The 15,712-nt window shown below is 37.1% G+C and overlaps 8 protein-coding genes and 1 non-coding gene across 9 annotated transcripts; 4 read left to right on the forward strand and 5 right to left on the reverse strand.

Moving 5' to 3' along the window:
* Positions 1-32: 32 nt before the first annotated feature.
* On the reverse strand, positions 33-3,173 carry KLLA0_D09328g (serine/threonine-protein kinase; the record flags this gene model as incomplete). The annotated part of the gene is made up of 1 exon (XM_453478.1): positions 33-3,173. The coding sequence occupies one exon, from the start codon at positions 3,171-3,173 to the stop codon at positions 33-35; it is 3,141 nt and encodes a 1,046-aa protein (XP_453478.1).
* A 699-nt stretch (positions 3,174-3,872) lies between these two features.
* CCT8 (chaperonin-containing T-complex subunit CCT8) lies at positions 3,873-5,564 on the reverse strand (the record flags this gene model as incomplete). The annotated part of the gene is made up of 1 exon (XM_453479.1): positions 3,873-5,564. The coding sequence occupies one exon, from the start codon at positions 5,562-5,564 to the stop codon at positions 3,873-3,875; it is 1,692 nt and encodes a 563-aa protein (XP_453479.1).
* Positions 5,565-6,134: 570 nt separating this feature from the next.
* On the forward strand, positions 6,135-6,207 carry KLLA0_D09372r. Its single transcript has one exon. It is a non-coding gene; the product is annotated as a tRNA-Met (tRNA).
* A 285-nt stretch (positions 6,208-6,492) lies between these two features.
* Positions 6,493-8,904, forward strand: VPS53 (Vps53p; the record flags this gene model as incomplete). Its single annotated transcript, XM_453480.1, has 1 exon — positions 6,493-8,904. The coding sequence occupies one exon, from the start codon at positions 6,493-6,495 to the stop codon at positions 8,902-8,904; it is 2,412 nt and encodes an 803-aa protein (XP_453480.1).
* Positions 8,905-9,210: 306 nt separating this feature from the next.
* On the forward strand, positions 9,211-9,804 carry KLLA0_D09416g (uncharacterized protein; the record flags this gene model as incomplete). The annotated part of the gene is made up of 1 exon (XM_453481.1): positions 9,211-9,804. The coding sequence occupies one exon, from the start codon at positions 9,211-9,213 to the stop codon at positions 9,802-9,804; it is 594 nt and encodes a 197-aa protein (XP_453481.1).
* A 117-nt stretch (positions 9,805-9,921) lies between these two features.
* On the reverse strand, positions 9,922-10,512 carry MAD2 (spindle checkpoint protein MAD2; the record flags this gene model as incomplete). Its single annotated transcript, XM_453482.1, has 1 exon — positions 9,922-10,512. One exon carries the CDS (start codon positions 10,510-10,512, stop codon positions 9,922-9,924), a length of 591 nt encoding a protein of 196 aa, XP_453482.1.
* Positions 10,513-10,700: 188 nt separating this feature from the next.
* On the forward strand, positions 10,701-11,773 carry BET4 (Rab geranylgeranyltransferase BET4; the record flags this gene model as incomplete). The annotated part of the gene is made up of 2 exons (XM_453483.2): positions 10,701-10,703; positions 10,793-11,773. The coding sequence occupies 2 exons, from the start codon at positions 10,701-10,703 to the stop codon at positions 11,771-11,773; spliced, it is 984 nt and encodes a 327-aa protein (XP_453483.2).
* Positions 11,774-11,805: 32 nt separating this feature from the next.
* CTK2 (Ctk2p) lies at positions 11,806-12,777 on the reverse strand (the record flags this gene model as incomplete). Its single annotated transcript, XM_453484.1, has 1 exon — positions 11,806-12,777. One exon carries the CDS (start codon positions 12,775-12,777, stop codon positions 11,806-11,808), a length of 972 nt encoding a protein of 323 aa, XP_453484.1.
* A 473-nt stretch (positions 12,778-13,250) lies between these two features.
* HCA4 (RNA-dependent ATPase HCA4) lies at positions 13,251-15,563 on the reverse strand (the record flags this gene model as incomplete). The annotated part of the gene is made up of 1 exon (XM_453485.1): positions 13,251-15,563. One exon carries the CDS (start codon positions 15,561-15,563, stop codon positions 13,251-13,253), a length of 2,313 nt encoding a protein of 770 aa, XP_453485.1.
* Positions 15,564-15,712: the final 149 nt, after the last annotated feature.

Here is a 15,712-nt window from a genome sequence, read left to right on the forward strand (position 1 = left end):
CAGGTAGTAGTAATCTAATGAAATTAACTTTCTTAAAGTGAGTTATCTGCTTCTTTATCCGCTAATAACCCGACACTTACTGATTTTGATCTGTATCTGCTGGTGCTTGTATTATTCTCATTATCTCCTTTATCGACTGGGATATTATTATTATCCTTGTTACCTGAATAGTGGTTAACAAAAATGTCAGTAGCCAAACGATCTGGTCCATTATTTTTGAGTTTAGGAGATCTGATGTTACCGAAGGAGTTTGTTCTGGGGCTCTTTGTTGACGAGAGGAGATTCTTCAAAAAAAATTTTGCTTCGTTGCTATTGTTCATCGTGATAACATGGTCAACGCTGGATTCCTGGGTAGTAGGAAGTACATTTGACGAGAACTGTTGAAATAATCCATTGCAGTTATTTGTATGTTGTGAAGAGGTGGTTCGTAATTCAGGTTGCATTTCTGGAATCATGTTTAACATTTCTTCAGGTACCCCCTCAACTTCAGTGAAAGCGTCAACATAATCACTGGAAATAATTGGAATGGCAGTTTCTGAGGATTTTTTCAATGGGCTTGATGTAACTTTTTCCGGAATAGATGTGTCAACCAGATGCTTGCCAAATAATCGCAAATGTTCCGGTGGTTCAGAAGAGTTATTGGTGCTTCGTAATTCAGTGTACGAATTTGTAGTAGTTCTACCGCCTTCAGTGAGATCTCTTAATGAAAGAACACTGCCATGTTCCGAATCTATACCAAATTCGAATGGCAGAGACTCAGCATCGGAATGGTTGTCACTCAGATAAAAACCGTTATCAATATCATTTTCGTCTTCTGATTCCGAACCCATTTGAAAAACATTTGAGGGTTCTATGTGAGAGTTCGTTGATTGACTATCACCATCACTTTCTTGGAGACCGTCAAATACAATGCTCGGTTTCCTCGTATTTCGTTGACATTGAAGAGTTTGACTTCGTCTGTATGGGTTATCTCCAGGTACTCTTGGGTTAGTAAATGCGCTTTGATTTTTATCATATGTATGAAGAGAAGCGGGCTTTCGCAGCCTGCTTCCCAAGGCTGCATTAGGAAATTCATTACTTGTACGTCGTGAAAGCGTACCCGTCGGAGATAAAATAGGCGAATGTAGATTGCTTCGGATATTTCTTCCAGATATACCAGACCCCATCGTCAAAGTATCAAGTTGTAGTGCATTAGGTGATGGAATTCTGAATGCAGTCTGAGTAGGTACCCTTCCGTTGGAATTAGGTTTGGAAAATGGACCAATCGGAGGTCTGTCAAAAGCCTCAAATTTCTGTTGCTGGGCAAGGGGACCTTGAAATGAATGCTCACTCAGTTGTCGAGGAGCGTAATGATCGATATAGAAGCTATCTAAAGAAGCGAATGAGGAATTTACCGGCAATGAAACTATCGAATCAGGATCTCTTCTATTGTCAAAACGCTGAAGCTCTTGTTGAAAAATCTCTCTGGCGGAAACATCATGTACAGGAACACTTGACGAGTCCTCCACTAAATTTGTACCTTCGTTACCATAACCTGTGGAATCTTTTGGAGAAATATATGTTTCCTCACTTAAAATAAGGTTTCCATTATCTGTATATGAAGCACAAGAATTCAAACAGCCGTCAATGTATTTATTGTTACCTGAATCATTAAATTCATTGACGGAATTAGTATTTGACTCATCGTTTGACTTCGTAGATGGAAGAAACTTTCCCACTGCGTTTTTTATCTTATGCCCAATACCACCAACAGCAGTATCTACCTCGTGCTCTGAAATACAAATTTGTTCAACCTGTTCTGATGGGCTACGATGGAAATTCGATTGTTCAATTAATTTCAGTGATTTCTCCTGATCGCTCATATAGTCATTATGGTTGAAGTCCCAACAAACCCAAGGATGTTTCTTAGCATCCTGGATTGCCATTCTTTTTTTGGGATTCTTTTCTAATAGCTTATTGAGTAAATTCTGAGCCTCCTCATATTCTTCTTTGCACTCAACCTGAGAAACTTGACATTGCTCTATTTTCTGATATGGTTCGAAAACTAGTGGCTCGTTGACTATTTTGTCGAAAAGCTCTAATTCGTAGTCAGAAATAAATGGTAGCATTCCAAATAATAAACAGTGCAAAGTGATTCCCATAGCCCAAATGTCAGTTGGGAAAGAAATTATTGGTTCTTTAGAATTTGGATCGAGATCGAACTTTTTGATGGTGTCTTCAACAAGGCAAATTTCCGGGGCAAAAAATGCCGGTGTTCCTGCGGTCTTAGCAAGCTCTAATTCATTTAAAGAGTCTGTGCTGCTATCTGAAGAAAACGCCAACGAAACTCCAAAATCGGATATCTTTACTATTCCATCTTCTGAAAGTAGCAAGTTTGCAGGTTTAATGTCTCTATGAATAATTCCTTGGAAGTGGAGATACTCCAATCCTAATAACACACCTCTAAAAATTTCCCTAGTACGTTGAAAGCTTAGTAATGGTGGACCTCTTGCCTTAGTTTCTATGACATCACCAGGACACCATTTTATTTCTCCTTTAGAACAGTATTCCAACACCAAGTAAATCTTTCTTGACTTAGCATCGTCAAGAACTTCAATTAGTTTCACCACATGCTCGTGGTGACACTTTTTCATTATCGCAATTTCTCGCTTGATCTTTTCATCCTCAATGCCAGATTGAGGAGTTTTGAATCTATTAGAGAATTTATCATTGAAAGTACGCTTTTTATGTCTGTTGACAATTTTTATAGCAACTAGTTGTTTTGTAACCAAATCTCGAGCTAATTTCACTTTCCCATGTTGCCCATGGCCTAATTCTTCAATGATTTCATAAGTGTTTAGAACTTTTCGTTTAGATATTGGATCATACTCTAGTGAAACAGTGTTTGTCTCTTTCACTGGACCATACGTTATTCGTTGCCCACTATTCAGATGTGAGCCCAATACTGTTCTGATATGATTTTGATGCAAAGGATGATTCAACTGTCGTTGCCTTTGTTTCTCCAACAACAAATCTAGAGAGTCTGTTGACGAAGTATTGGACATGGGGAACTCTTCTCGATGCATCGAGCCAAAAATACTGCTTTTTCGTCTGGGATTAGCAGGTTTGTGCATTTTACTTTCATCCATTAGTTGCCAACGAATATCTGGCGGCAGATCAATTTCTTCCACCATAACTTGATGAATTGCCAAATCAAATCAGCTTATTGAAAGTACTGATCTAATAACGGGATAGATACTGACTACCCACAGAAGGAATACGATTTATATTCAGTTGAGTCCCAACTGTAATAATCGACTATTATTATTATTATTATTATAATAAAAAAAATTAAGGATCAGGTCAAAAAAATCAGTACCGACTCTTTTAGCTTTGTCTTATATCTAAGCAATACGCCCGGATAAGCACTTTGTTCCTCAATCGATATACTTGTTAATTTCTGGTTCTCCTATTCTTTCTCGGGTCCAGACCCGCATCGTATATTTTTCTTTCGCTAATCGCTAACGTAGCTTCAAATCGTTGAAAAGTTTTGGTTTTTGTCCTTAAAAGTTGTCATCGATATTTCTGTGAAAAGGAACAGTAATTTTGGAAAAATGGAATCAGAACTGTGTGAAAAATAATTTAATTTTACATTGACACATATATGGAAAGGATGGTAAGATATATAATTAATATCACGTGATTTAGAGGATGTCTAAGAGCAACCATAAGAATGAAATATATAATGATATGCGGTATTGATACCGTTTTCAAGACAGTTACAGGTATAGCTGTGAGTATTAAAATTATATCTGAATTTTTTATTTGTGGTAGGGGAATTAGTGTACAGAAGAGAGAACAATTATGCGCTTCCAAGAGGACAGATGTTCGAATCAATCATCTTGGTCCCAGTTACCTGGTTTTGGACCCTTTGGTACGGCTGGACCACCAGCTCTCTTGGCCATGATGATCTGGTCAACTGAAAGTACTGTCTTCGCAGCCTCTGTGGCGACATCGATAGCGAACTTCTTAGCAGCTAGTAAATCATAAATGCCTTCATCTCTGATATCTTTGATGCATTCCGGGGTATTGTTGTCTATATCAATACCTTGGTACAAACCATCGTTGATTTCGTTTGACGCAGTTTTTTGAGAGTGGGCAGCATATAAGTTTGGTAGTACTTCATTAACGTTTAGACCTGCAGTTTCTGCCAACGTTCTTGGTACCACTTCGAATGCAACGGCAAACTGTTTGATGGCAAGTTGCATTAGACCTGGCGTCTTTTCACCATAGTTGCTGATTCTTGATACCAACTCTATTTCAGTAGCACCGGCACCTGGAACAAGTTTTCCACCATCCTGTTTCATTAAACCCTTAATTGCATTGACACCGTCATCAATGGCACGTTCGATATCGTCCAAGTTATTTTGCGTAGCACCTCTTAAGATGATTGTGGCAGTCCTAGTGTTTTCGTTCTCCTCTTGTTTGAAAATGGTAACTCTATCACCACCAATTTCTTTCGTCTTTACGGTCTCAACAATACCAATTTCTTCTGGAGTTGGGGCACCTAGCCTTGGCATTGGTGTAGCACCACACACACGGCAAATTCTTCTAAGTTCGAATTTACTTGGCACCTTTAGGACGAGAATATTGTATCTGTTCAAATAATGTAAAGCAAGCTCACCAACACCGGCACCAGCAACAACACATCTAACACCAGTCTCGGCAATTTCTTTCATCATTTGGTCCAGTTGTTGTTCTTCACCTTTAGTGAAATCTAACATCTCCTGAGCATTATGTAAAAGCACAGTACCCTTGGTTTCGGTGTTTGAGATATCAATTGGACATGTAAACACAGCAACCTTATGCTTTTCACCTTGAGGCAAGGACTTCAAATGTCCTTCTGGTTCGCGGTTGAAGACTAAACCCTTGATAACAGATGAGTTGGTAAGGGAACCACCCATAATCTTTACCACTCTAATTGAGTCGACATTGAAATAGTTGGAATTTGGTAGCAAGACATGTGCCACAGCGTCTGATACTAAGGAACTTAAAATATCTTCAGAACCATATTGCTTGGATGCAATGACTGGCTTGATGACCTTGATTAACTCACTTTTTTCATGTTTGTTCTTGATATCCAACACAGACATCTTGTCAAGTTCTGCCAAAGTAAAATTCTTTGCCATTGTGTAACCTTGAATAATTTCTACAGGTGAAAGACCTAGCGCAATAAGCTTTTCACTAACATTCAAAAGCTCACCAGCCAACACCATAACAAGGTTAGTACCATCACCCATATCAATTTTTTGTTGTTCAGATGCCATCACCAACACTTTAACAGCAGGATGGACAATCTCTAATTCCCTTAGCATGGTAGCAGCATCGTTGGTCACAATGTGCTTTCCCAAATGATTAATGATGATCTTGTTTCTGCCGCATGGCCCCATAGAAGTTAAACACATCTGGTGAATCTCTCTAATGGCAGCGATCGATTTATTGATTTGACCATCAGCATTAGAGTACGAATTGTACCCTTGCTTGAACAATCCCGCATTAGGATTTTGAGGAAGTTTCAAAGACATGCTGCTTTTCAAGGATTTGTGAATTATCTGCTTTCCTTCCAAGGTATAGCTTTTCCACGTACAAGTTTCGTCTTCGCCACCTTTGTTCACGCACTGTTTTCTATATTTCAACTATGTTGTTAAAAGATACTTTAGCATTTTTTTTTTTCAGTATTGAGAGATATGCAGAAAATATGGGAATGCTTTAGCCAATAGTTACTAGGGACAAAGTGTCTGAATAAGGCATGTGTACATGTGTGTTTCTGGAGATCTGAAAGTACTATCATCTTACTCTAAAGAATAGGTATGTAGCTGGGTGATGGATGCATCCACGTCAACATCCTAGGAATAATCATAGCAGAATAGAGTTATGTATCTTAAAACTTCGCTGATCCTGGCAAATCAAACCATTTCAATATATAGCTCAGGAAGGCACTTACTCTGTTGTTCTGCCATATGCAAAACATATGTTTGTAAGAGCAGCATCGTTGGCTACACACTGTAACTCGTTGAGCAATAATATATTATGCAGTGCGAAGATTACATCGTTCTGGTATATGTACAGTGTCAATGAAGCTACTCAAAGGAATTGCTTCAGTAGCTCAGTCGGAAGAGCGTCAGTCTCATAATCTGAAGGTCGAGAGTTCGAACCTCCCCTGGAGCATTATTTTTTTCATAGTTAAAGGGTTTGGAACTGTCAATTCACCTTTTAAAGACTTTGTATTTTTTTTCGATATTTCTGATATCAGACTTTCATAGTAATTATTGCATACAGAAACAAATATAACAAGAACCTTTGTTGTATCATCAGTAAATGACAAAAAGAGCCAGCAATTGTAAGTTGCAGAGGTATAATTCTCCCTTCTCTATCCAGCTCCTCCCCATTATTGTTTCCTGTATTAGTATCACGCACATTAATTTGAATTGAATAACTAGAACTTAACAAGTAATGATTTCAGAATCTTTGGAATACGATCCCTTACACGATCTTCAACAGATATTCTCGAAGCAGGAATCTTTATCAGATATTGATAACCTAGTGCTATTAACCGAAAAATGTAAATTTAATTTAGAGGAGCGGGTACGAGAAAGCAATAACACCAGTTCAGAAGTCAATAGTTTAGAAGACAATTATGATTTCCACAAGTTGTTTGAGAAGATAAATTCAACGAAGTCTCTGTCACAGATTACTGAAGCAACCATATCCGACTTGACACATGATATTTCAGATTTGGATAACGCTAAGAGGAATATAACGAGATCGATGACGTGCTTTGAAAATTTGAAGATCTTGAGTGATGCATACGTGAACTCTAAAAAGTACATGCAAGCTGAAAAATACATTGAAATGTGCGGCCCCTTTAAAGTTATGCATTCCTTATCTGTATCTTTCCACGAATATAAATCTTTGGATGAGTTTTGTAAGTTTCTAAATCAAATTCATCGTTTAGAGAGTGATACACTATTGGTGTGTGAGAGAGTAACGAAAGAAGTGCTTAGGGATGGGTCTAACAGTAAATATGACAGCAAAACGATGAAAGACGGTATATGTTGCCTTGCGGACACTAATAAGCATTATAAAGAAAGGATTGTGCAATTGTGTTTGGATTCTCTATTGTATGAAATTAAAGAAATCTTCCAAATTGATGATGAAGCTGGTTCTTTGGAGAATTTGTCTAGACGTTACATCTTCTTCAAAAAAGTATTAAATAATTTCCAGTCTACTTTCAGCGAATATTTCCCATCAGAATGGGAGATACCTTTGAAACTAACGGATTCTTTCTTCACAATGACGTCTAACGATTTGAAAACATTATTGAAGAGAGATTTGTCCGGTACCACCTCCATTGACCTATTCATGCAATCGTTACAAACTACCTTAGAGTTTGAAAAATACATATCAGTGAAGTTTTCCCATATATACGAGGGTAAAATATCCACTTGCTTTGAGCCATATTTGAAATTATGGGTTAGACACCAAGATTCATCTTTGAACGCCAAGATGTTGACATATCTTAATGAGACCAAGCTCCCAGCTAAAAATGAATCGCTTGTCGTTCCATCCAGTGCAGACTTGTTTAGAACTTATAGACACATTCTTTCTCAAACTTTCAGCTTGATAGAAGGCGGTAATAAATCGACCATAATGGTGGAATTGGCGGTTTTCTTCGTCAAATGGTTGAATGAATATTATGAAAAGATTTTGAAACCATTGTTGTTACCTGAGGATACACAAATCGATGATAAGAATGAAGTAGTGAAATATACCGTTCTTCTTGTCAATACAGCAGACTATTGCGCAAATACAATTGATCAATTGCAAGATAAACTCTGTGAATATCTTGAGAATGATGAGCCAAATATCAACAAAGTTGCAGCCATTTTTGAACCTACAAGGCAAAAATACATGGATCTCGTATCGGGTGGTATCAATTTACTACTAAATCGCATCCTGAAGAAAGATTTGGAATTTGTATGGAGGGAGTTCACAAACACAAATTGGGCTAATACAATGGTGGAAGATTACAGCAGATATGTGACTACCTTACAGAGTATCCTCCTACCAACAAGATCGGAAAATTCAACATTTTACTCCACTGTTTCTCAATTCAATAGAGATCTTTATGGTTGGAATTTTATTGATAAAACTATTGATTTAATAGCTATCTCTTTTGAATCTCAAATTATAAAGCTCTTGAAACCAGCTTTACCATATGGCACTCTTAATTCGAAAAGACAGTTCGATGTGAAGCAAGTGATAAATATCGCAGAACAATTATTGTTAGACGTTCAACTATTGAAGACAACGTTGCATTCACTTCCGGAAAGTTTACCGCAACATGACACATCAGCTAAAAGAGTCACGAAACACATAGATAGTAATGTGGAAAAACTAATGCATCTTTTAAAGTTACTTGTCTCTCCTATTGACCCTGATACAACATACTTGGAAACCTATTATGCAATAACCGCAAGTCAGAATACAAACTCAAATTTCTGGGCATTTATACTAGCGCTAAAAGGTGTACCTTGGGATTTGGCACTTTGGAAAAGAGTATGGTCAGAATTTCAACAATCAGATGATGATACTCAACCGATGAAACCAGATGACCTTATTTTCAACCCTAGAGAACTACAAAACTTTATTTACAATCTATCGAGGGTATCAGATCCATCATGGAAAACATTTTTGGAGGAAGACCTCAAGATTAAACCTGTTCCACGTCCTGATTTATCCGTAGCTATACAGTCCTCCCCTAGTCCACCCACTGGGTCTCCATCCCCTAAGATTCCTGGACATAAATTGAATGAGATAAAAAACCTTATGTCAAACTCCAGTTTTTTTTTCAAGAAGGGCTAACTGCTTCTGTAGAGAAGCTTCCACACGCAGTTTGACCAACGAAACAGCAACACTACTTGTAATACTACCTTTACCTCTGTAGCAGATTTATCAGTTTAAATAGGCTTTTTTTAACATTTTCGAGGCATGTCAATGCGTCAAGTCAAAATGACACAGAAAACTCGAAGATATTATTTACTTATGAATATTAAGATATATCAGTTAACCTGAGCACTTACAATATATCTGATTATATGACAAAATGTGCCGCACAAGTTGGTTCGGCTATCGACTTTATTTTGAAATCAGACCTGGTATCCTCATGCAATGATTCCATTCTTCTACATAATGATTTTTTTCACTATAGCTGAAAGCACGCTTACAGATGCTGAGTTTAAGGAAATTGATATGTTTATAGATGTTGTTGGTGAATCACATTTTGCTCTGATGTTTCCTGTGGAATTGATCAGAACCGATTTGAATGATACGTTTGACCCAAAACAAGTTTACGATATTTTTGATGAATTAGCTGAAGAGCGCAAAGAGTTTCAAATAGTAAAAGAACTTGATATACCTGAGTTTGTGGCCGAACCGCTTTATGATAGGCTGACATATCTCTCAGTCAAATTGGATAATGGATACACCGTAAATCTAGCAAATGAAATAGCAATAATTCAGGATATAATCCAAATAGCAGCAGAGTCAGACAACATTAAACTCGATTTTACTGCTCTTCTTAGAGTTAAAGAAGAGTTGAGGGTTGATATGGCAGCCGTGTCAAAATTAAAGTTGTTCAAAACGTGCTTATTGTCCAACCTTTTCCCATTTATGCAGGAAGAATGCGAAGGACTCTTAAGACAAAAGCTAATTGAACATCTCAAGATTTGGATAGAAGTTTGGAAAAGACACCAAGATGATTGAATTAGTATGAGCTTTCTCGAGTTGAATTAAGTATTATGTGCCTTTTCTACTATATCTTGTTCCTATTTGTAGCATAAGTATTAAAAGGAAATGCAATAAGTTCAGCCATTAATTTTGTTAGAACTTATAAGTGACTTCAGCTCCCACTGAATAGGCCGATGTACCGAAAGACTTGAATTGCACAGATTCCCCCTTCGCTATTTCTTTTGAATCAGAATCTGTCCATTCTAGTGGAACATTCGCATTACTATCAGTATAGGCCAAAACATTGAAAGTATAGTTACCTTCATTTTTCAATTCGGGCAAGAAAGTGACACTGGCTGTTATCTGTCTAAGTACTGCCCGAATCTCCTTTTGGGTTTCCTCTAATGGAATGTTCATATCATCATCAGTATCGTTCTTGTTGCTGTGAGAATCTACGTTAAACTTCCATCTTTCAATTGTTTCACCATCATCCTTATCTACTATACACAGAACAAGCTGGTGACATTTACCTCCCAATAACCACCTATGAACCTGCCGGAGAATTTCCCGTATGTATTGTTTAAGTTCTGTATCTTGTGTTTTTAATAAGCTCAAATCATACTTCTTAACTGTAGCGAAGTCTTCTGCCGGGTATACTGCTCGTTGATATAATATTGAATTTATACTATATTCAAAGAACTCAGTAACAATTCGTGTCGAACCTTTTAATGATATCAAATCCATGTTTCCAATTTTACTTTCCAGTCTCTTCTGAATCCTTGTTCGTCGAAGCAAGTTCAAAAAACATATGTTATTGAGCTCATTTTAAACTACTATTTTTTATAATTAACATTCAAACTTATAAGTTATGATTATGATGAACAGCAAATCAGAACGTTAAACTCAATTCCACAGAGACTCGAGGACAAATAATGGTATGGCAGACCTCGGCACTCTTTTCAAAGAAGATTCTCATAATATACAATTGCAGATTACTAACATTTACAAATTGAAATGAATTCAGCATGGTGTTACACGAAGAGAGTGGACAAAGGAGTTATTAAGGAAGAAGCGCGAGAAGGAGAGACAGGAAATCCTCGATTATCGAGAATTATCAGATGAGGTTTTAGAATTGAAGAATAAAAGAGTAGCAAACAAGGACTCTCTTCTGAAGACTACCCAGTTACTTAATATCAATCCAGAATTCAACACCATCTGGAATTATAGACGTGAAATTATAAAACTACTTGCCCCATCACTGGATCAAACTTTCTGGGATGGGGAACTTGCTTTCACTATGGACAAATTGAAGGTTCGTCCAAAAGTATACTGGATATGGAATCACAGGGTTTGGTGTTTAGAGCATTATCCTAATTCTCCCTTGAAAATCTGGTTGAAAGAATTAGCCATTGTTGGCAAATTACTGGAAATGGATGCGAGAAATTTCCATGGATGGCATTACAGAAGATACATCGTAAGCACAGTAGAACGCTTAAGCGGAAACTGTCTAAATTCACAAGAGTTTGAATACACAACCGCGAAAATAAATCAAAATATCTCTAACTTTAGCGCGTGGTTCCAACGAACGAATATAATTGAACATATGCTGGCGAGAGATCAAATAGCTGACAAAGAGTCCTTCATCGACGATGAATTTCAGTACATAAAGAATGCCATGTTCACTGATGCTGAAGATCAATCTGTCTGGACGTATCTGATCTGGTTTATTAAAGAGAGTGCACTAAAAGAGCATATGACGTCAGAAAAGTATAGCAGTATGCTAAAAGAACTAACCGAGATCATTGAACTTATAAACGATGATGATATTAGTTTCTCTGGAAAGGATAATATTTGGTGTCTAAAGACACTACTTGTGATTGAGTTCATTCAAAAAGATATCCTCAAGGAAGATATAAAATCAAAATCTAGAGAATATCTTGATAAGTTGATAATTATCGATCCCTTGAGGAAAAATAGGTATTTATACCAAATAAGAGCTCTATGAAATGATTGTATTATTACATGAATATGAAGATCTCATTCAACCTCACTGATAGATCTTTTTTTGGTAGATATCGATTCTTCTTGAAGAGAGTTCTGGTTCAAAACATATCTTCTTTCTTTCACAGCAAAGTTCCGTTCCTTTGACACGTAATCGTCTTTATCTAATGCTATTGGATCAACCTTTAGTCCCTGCTCAGGGCCAGCGGTCTTTTTTATTTCAATGAATGTTTCAATCTTTAGGTTTAAAGATTTGACAGTTTCATGGTCTTTTAAATCACATGCATCGAAGACATTGATATAAAAATTTAGAATATCGAAATACGCTTCATGAAAAGAAGCCGCATCCGTTTCAAATAAATTATATCGAACATTGGGCCATTTTGTTTCATTAAGTAGTTCACATGCAAGTTTCAATACCGCCAATGCTATGGTATGAGGTGGGACGGTAATGAGCAATTCGAGTTTTAATACATCGAAGGCTATAAGCCATGCCAGTCGACAACAGCTGTAAGGTAATGAGAGTTCACGGCCAATTTTGACTATAAACTCATCTATGTGCACTTCGTTGTTGACTCTGTAATCAAAGGAGCAAGTTTCTAATACTCGTAGCTCCATTTGCATCACTCTCTTTTTAAAAGCATCAACCATATCCGGCGTTACACGAGGTACATTACGAATCTTTAATGCCGTACTGCACACCTCCCCTAATCTCTTAAACGTTTCAACCTGTTTACAACTTAAAAATAAACAACTCGTTCCAACATCATAACACATTTCGGTCTCGAATTTATTGAATGCATGATATCTGTGATAAAAGTACATTGTCGCTTCCAAAACTTTCCTTGGTAATTTGAGGTGAACACATAATTGGCATAAATATTTGAACACCAATATCCTCTTTTGGTTATATGTTCGGCGATCAGGAATGTTATATTTCTGGGATTTCTGTAGTTGTGATTTAGTAAGATACGGTCTGGATAAAATTAAGTCACTTTGATTCGACATTGCAGAGTAGTAATTGGAACTAAAACCCACGAAATTCTACCCTCACTAATCACAGCCTATCTAATACAGGTATATTGGGGTTTTCTTATATTTGACACCAACTTTGGATAGAATAGAACTCTTATCGTTTAGAAACGACAACTTTTGCTTCTTTCTATAATACTACACATACAAAAGCTATTCTTATTTCATTTTAATTTTTCATTCGCAGAACAGGTTTAAAACAAAACTTTTTGAATGAAATTTCCCTTCAAGTAACATGTCATTTTAAACGTTTTGATCTTTGGAAGGTCTGTGGGTGAAATGCTTTGAATCACGAAGCAAGTCGGTAAATGCCAGAGCTACTTTGATGAGGCAATAAATTATTCAAGTGTATTGTCGTAATCCTAAAAGGGAGATGTTATCCTATTATTGGAATGCAAGGTTATCGTCTATTTTTATACATGATTAAATAAGTCAAGCAGTTGATGAATCTAAGATCCAATCAAATTTGCTGTTAGAGATTCCAAATCTTCAAGAGTCTGTGGCTCTTCCACTTCGATAATTCTATCACGTTCAGTAGTTCTTTCTTCCTCTTCCTCATCTTCACTGGAATCAGCATATTTGCTCTTTTTTCTTGGTTGCCTTTCATCTTGAGAATCGTCTTCAGTGTCAGCTCCAGATTGCATATCGTCACTTAGGTTCCCAGTTCCAAGGTATGCTACTGGTTCATCCTCATAATCACTATCCTCCATATCAGCTTCCATTTCTTTTCTCATTGCTTCTAGTCTCTTACGTTTCTTTTCTTGCCTTTTCTCTTTTGCAACCTGTTTATCTTCTACATCAACCTTTGCCATAAGCTCTGCCTCCTTAGACAAGAACTCTTCTTTTTGCTTCTCTGAGTTACCATTTTGACGGAAATCTTGTTCATCTTCTAATTCGTAAACAGGATGAGCTTTACCATCATCGTCAAATTTGACTTTGGTTGGGTTACCATTAGATGCTAATGTTGCCTTCCTTGATAATGCTTTCTTTTGGGCTCTCTTAGATGTTGGAACAAGAAGTTCAGGTAATTCAGCTTCATTCAACTCATGGTCTTGACGTTTAACCATGATGAAATCTTCATCCTCATCATCATGAGCTTGTGCTTTGGTGACATTCAGATAGTGCTCACTTAGCACAGTTTGGTTTTTCCGTTCGAACATCTTGTCATATCTGGTCCTCACTTCAGGTTTGTTTTCTTTAATCACATCACCTTCATCATTTGCCTTTGCTAGGGTTAGGAGCTGTCTTGATGTATTTTTCAACTCCTTTGCCTTCTCTATCGATTTCATTCCCCTCATCTTGATCTTTGGAGCACCTGGTAAACCTAAAGAGTTAGCAAATTGTTCCAATGGTATTTTGTCGAAATGGAAGACTTCTTTGTCTTTTTGAATGTATATCGATCTAACATAAGAAATGAAAGCCTTTTGGCCTAGATATTTCAATTCGGGATCTTTGAAAAGGAGTGATTGTAACTGAGGTTTGATAGATTTCTTTTTTGATTGTTTGATATTTAGTCTACTGGGCTCAATGTTTTTAGTTTTTAATCTTTTCAAGAATCCCTCCTCTTCCTCTGGTGTTAACATAATGAGTGACTTACCTTCTTTACCGAATCTGGCTGCTCTTCCAACTCTGTGGATATATGTATCGACATCCTCAGGACAATCAACCTGGATCACCCAATCAACAGATGGGAAATCAATACCTCTAGCAACCACATCAGTTGAGAATAGACAGACATGTTGCGCTCTGCTGAACTTATCCAGCGTCTCAGTTCTCGCCGTTTGCTTTTGTCTACCATGCAAGTGCATCAAAGATATACCAGGTTGTAATTTCCTGAAAGTTTCATAAACAAAATGCACCTGTTTAGAGCTTGATAGAAACACAATTAACTTAGACTTTAAATGCGATTTTATGAAACTGAACAGAATGTCAAGTTTGTCAGGTAGTGGCACTTCGATATATGACTGCTGTAAAGATTCTGGAGTCGCAGATGAACTATTAGCATTTAAAACTTCCATCGTTCCTACCTGTTTGTAATCTGTCAAAGATAATCTAGCCAAGTCATCCAAACTTTGTGATTGAGTAGCTGAAAACAAAAGTGTTTGTCTTGAAGCAGGCAAATTATTAATAATGGCATCAAGGGTTCTCTTGAAACCCATATCTAGACATCTGTCGGCTTCATCGAGTACTAACAACTGTAAATTTGAAGTATTGAATCCAACGGCTTGATCCATATGCTGTAAGATTCTGCCTGGTGTTCCTATTAGAATGTTAATTCTCGAAATTCTCTCTTTCTCAAAAGTAACATCTTTACCACCAATAACCAAACCGGCGGAGAAGGTAGTGTGCTTACCAATTTTACTTAACACTTCATATATTTGCATGGCCAATTCTCTTGTTGGGGAGATGATCAATGCACCTAGCCCATCCATGTCTGTCCACTTCTCTCTGTATAACTTTTCGATAACAGGGATCAAAAATGCTAGAGTCTTACCAGAACCTGTCTTGGCAGCGCCTAATACATCGTGGCCTTTCAAGGAGAGAGGTATGGACTCGCGCTGAATCTCGGTTAATTTGATAAATGCTGCTTCTTTCAACCCTTTTAGAGTTTGTTCACTAATGGGTAAATCTTGAAACAAATTAGCCTTAGCAATTTTCGGGTTATATTCTTCAACCTTAGTTTCAAGATCTTTGATCTTCTGGCTGTCTCTTTCACGAATCAGCTTACGCTGCTGGGTATTATGCTTTTGTTTCTTGGCCATCTTTAAATGCTCTTTGCAAACCAATTATAAGTTATATTGGCACAGTTGATTAAACGTTTAGTTAAATGATTAAATGCACCAGTTTGCTACTTTAATCAACTTCTCTATAGGTCGATTAATGATACCGCTCAAAGACAAAGTAAACTACT

Source organism: Kluyveromyces lactis (genome assembly GCF_000002515.2).
Source record: "Kluyveromyces lactis strain NRRL Y-1140 chromosome D complete sequence".
NCBI classification, from domain to species: Eukaryota; Fungi; Ascomycota; class Saccharomycetes; order Saccharomycetales; family Saccharomycetaceae; genus Kluyveromyces; species Kluyveromyces lactis.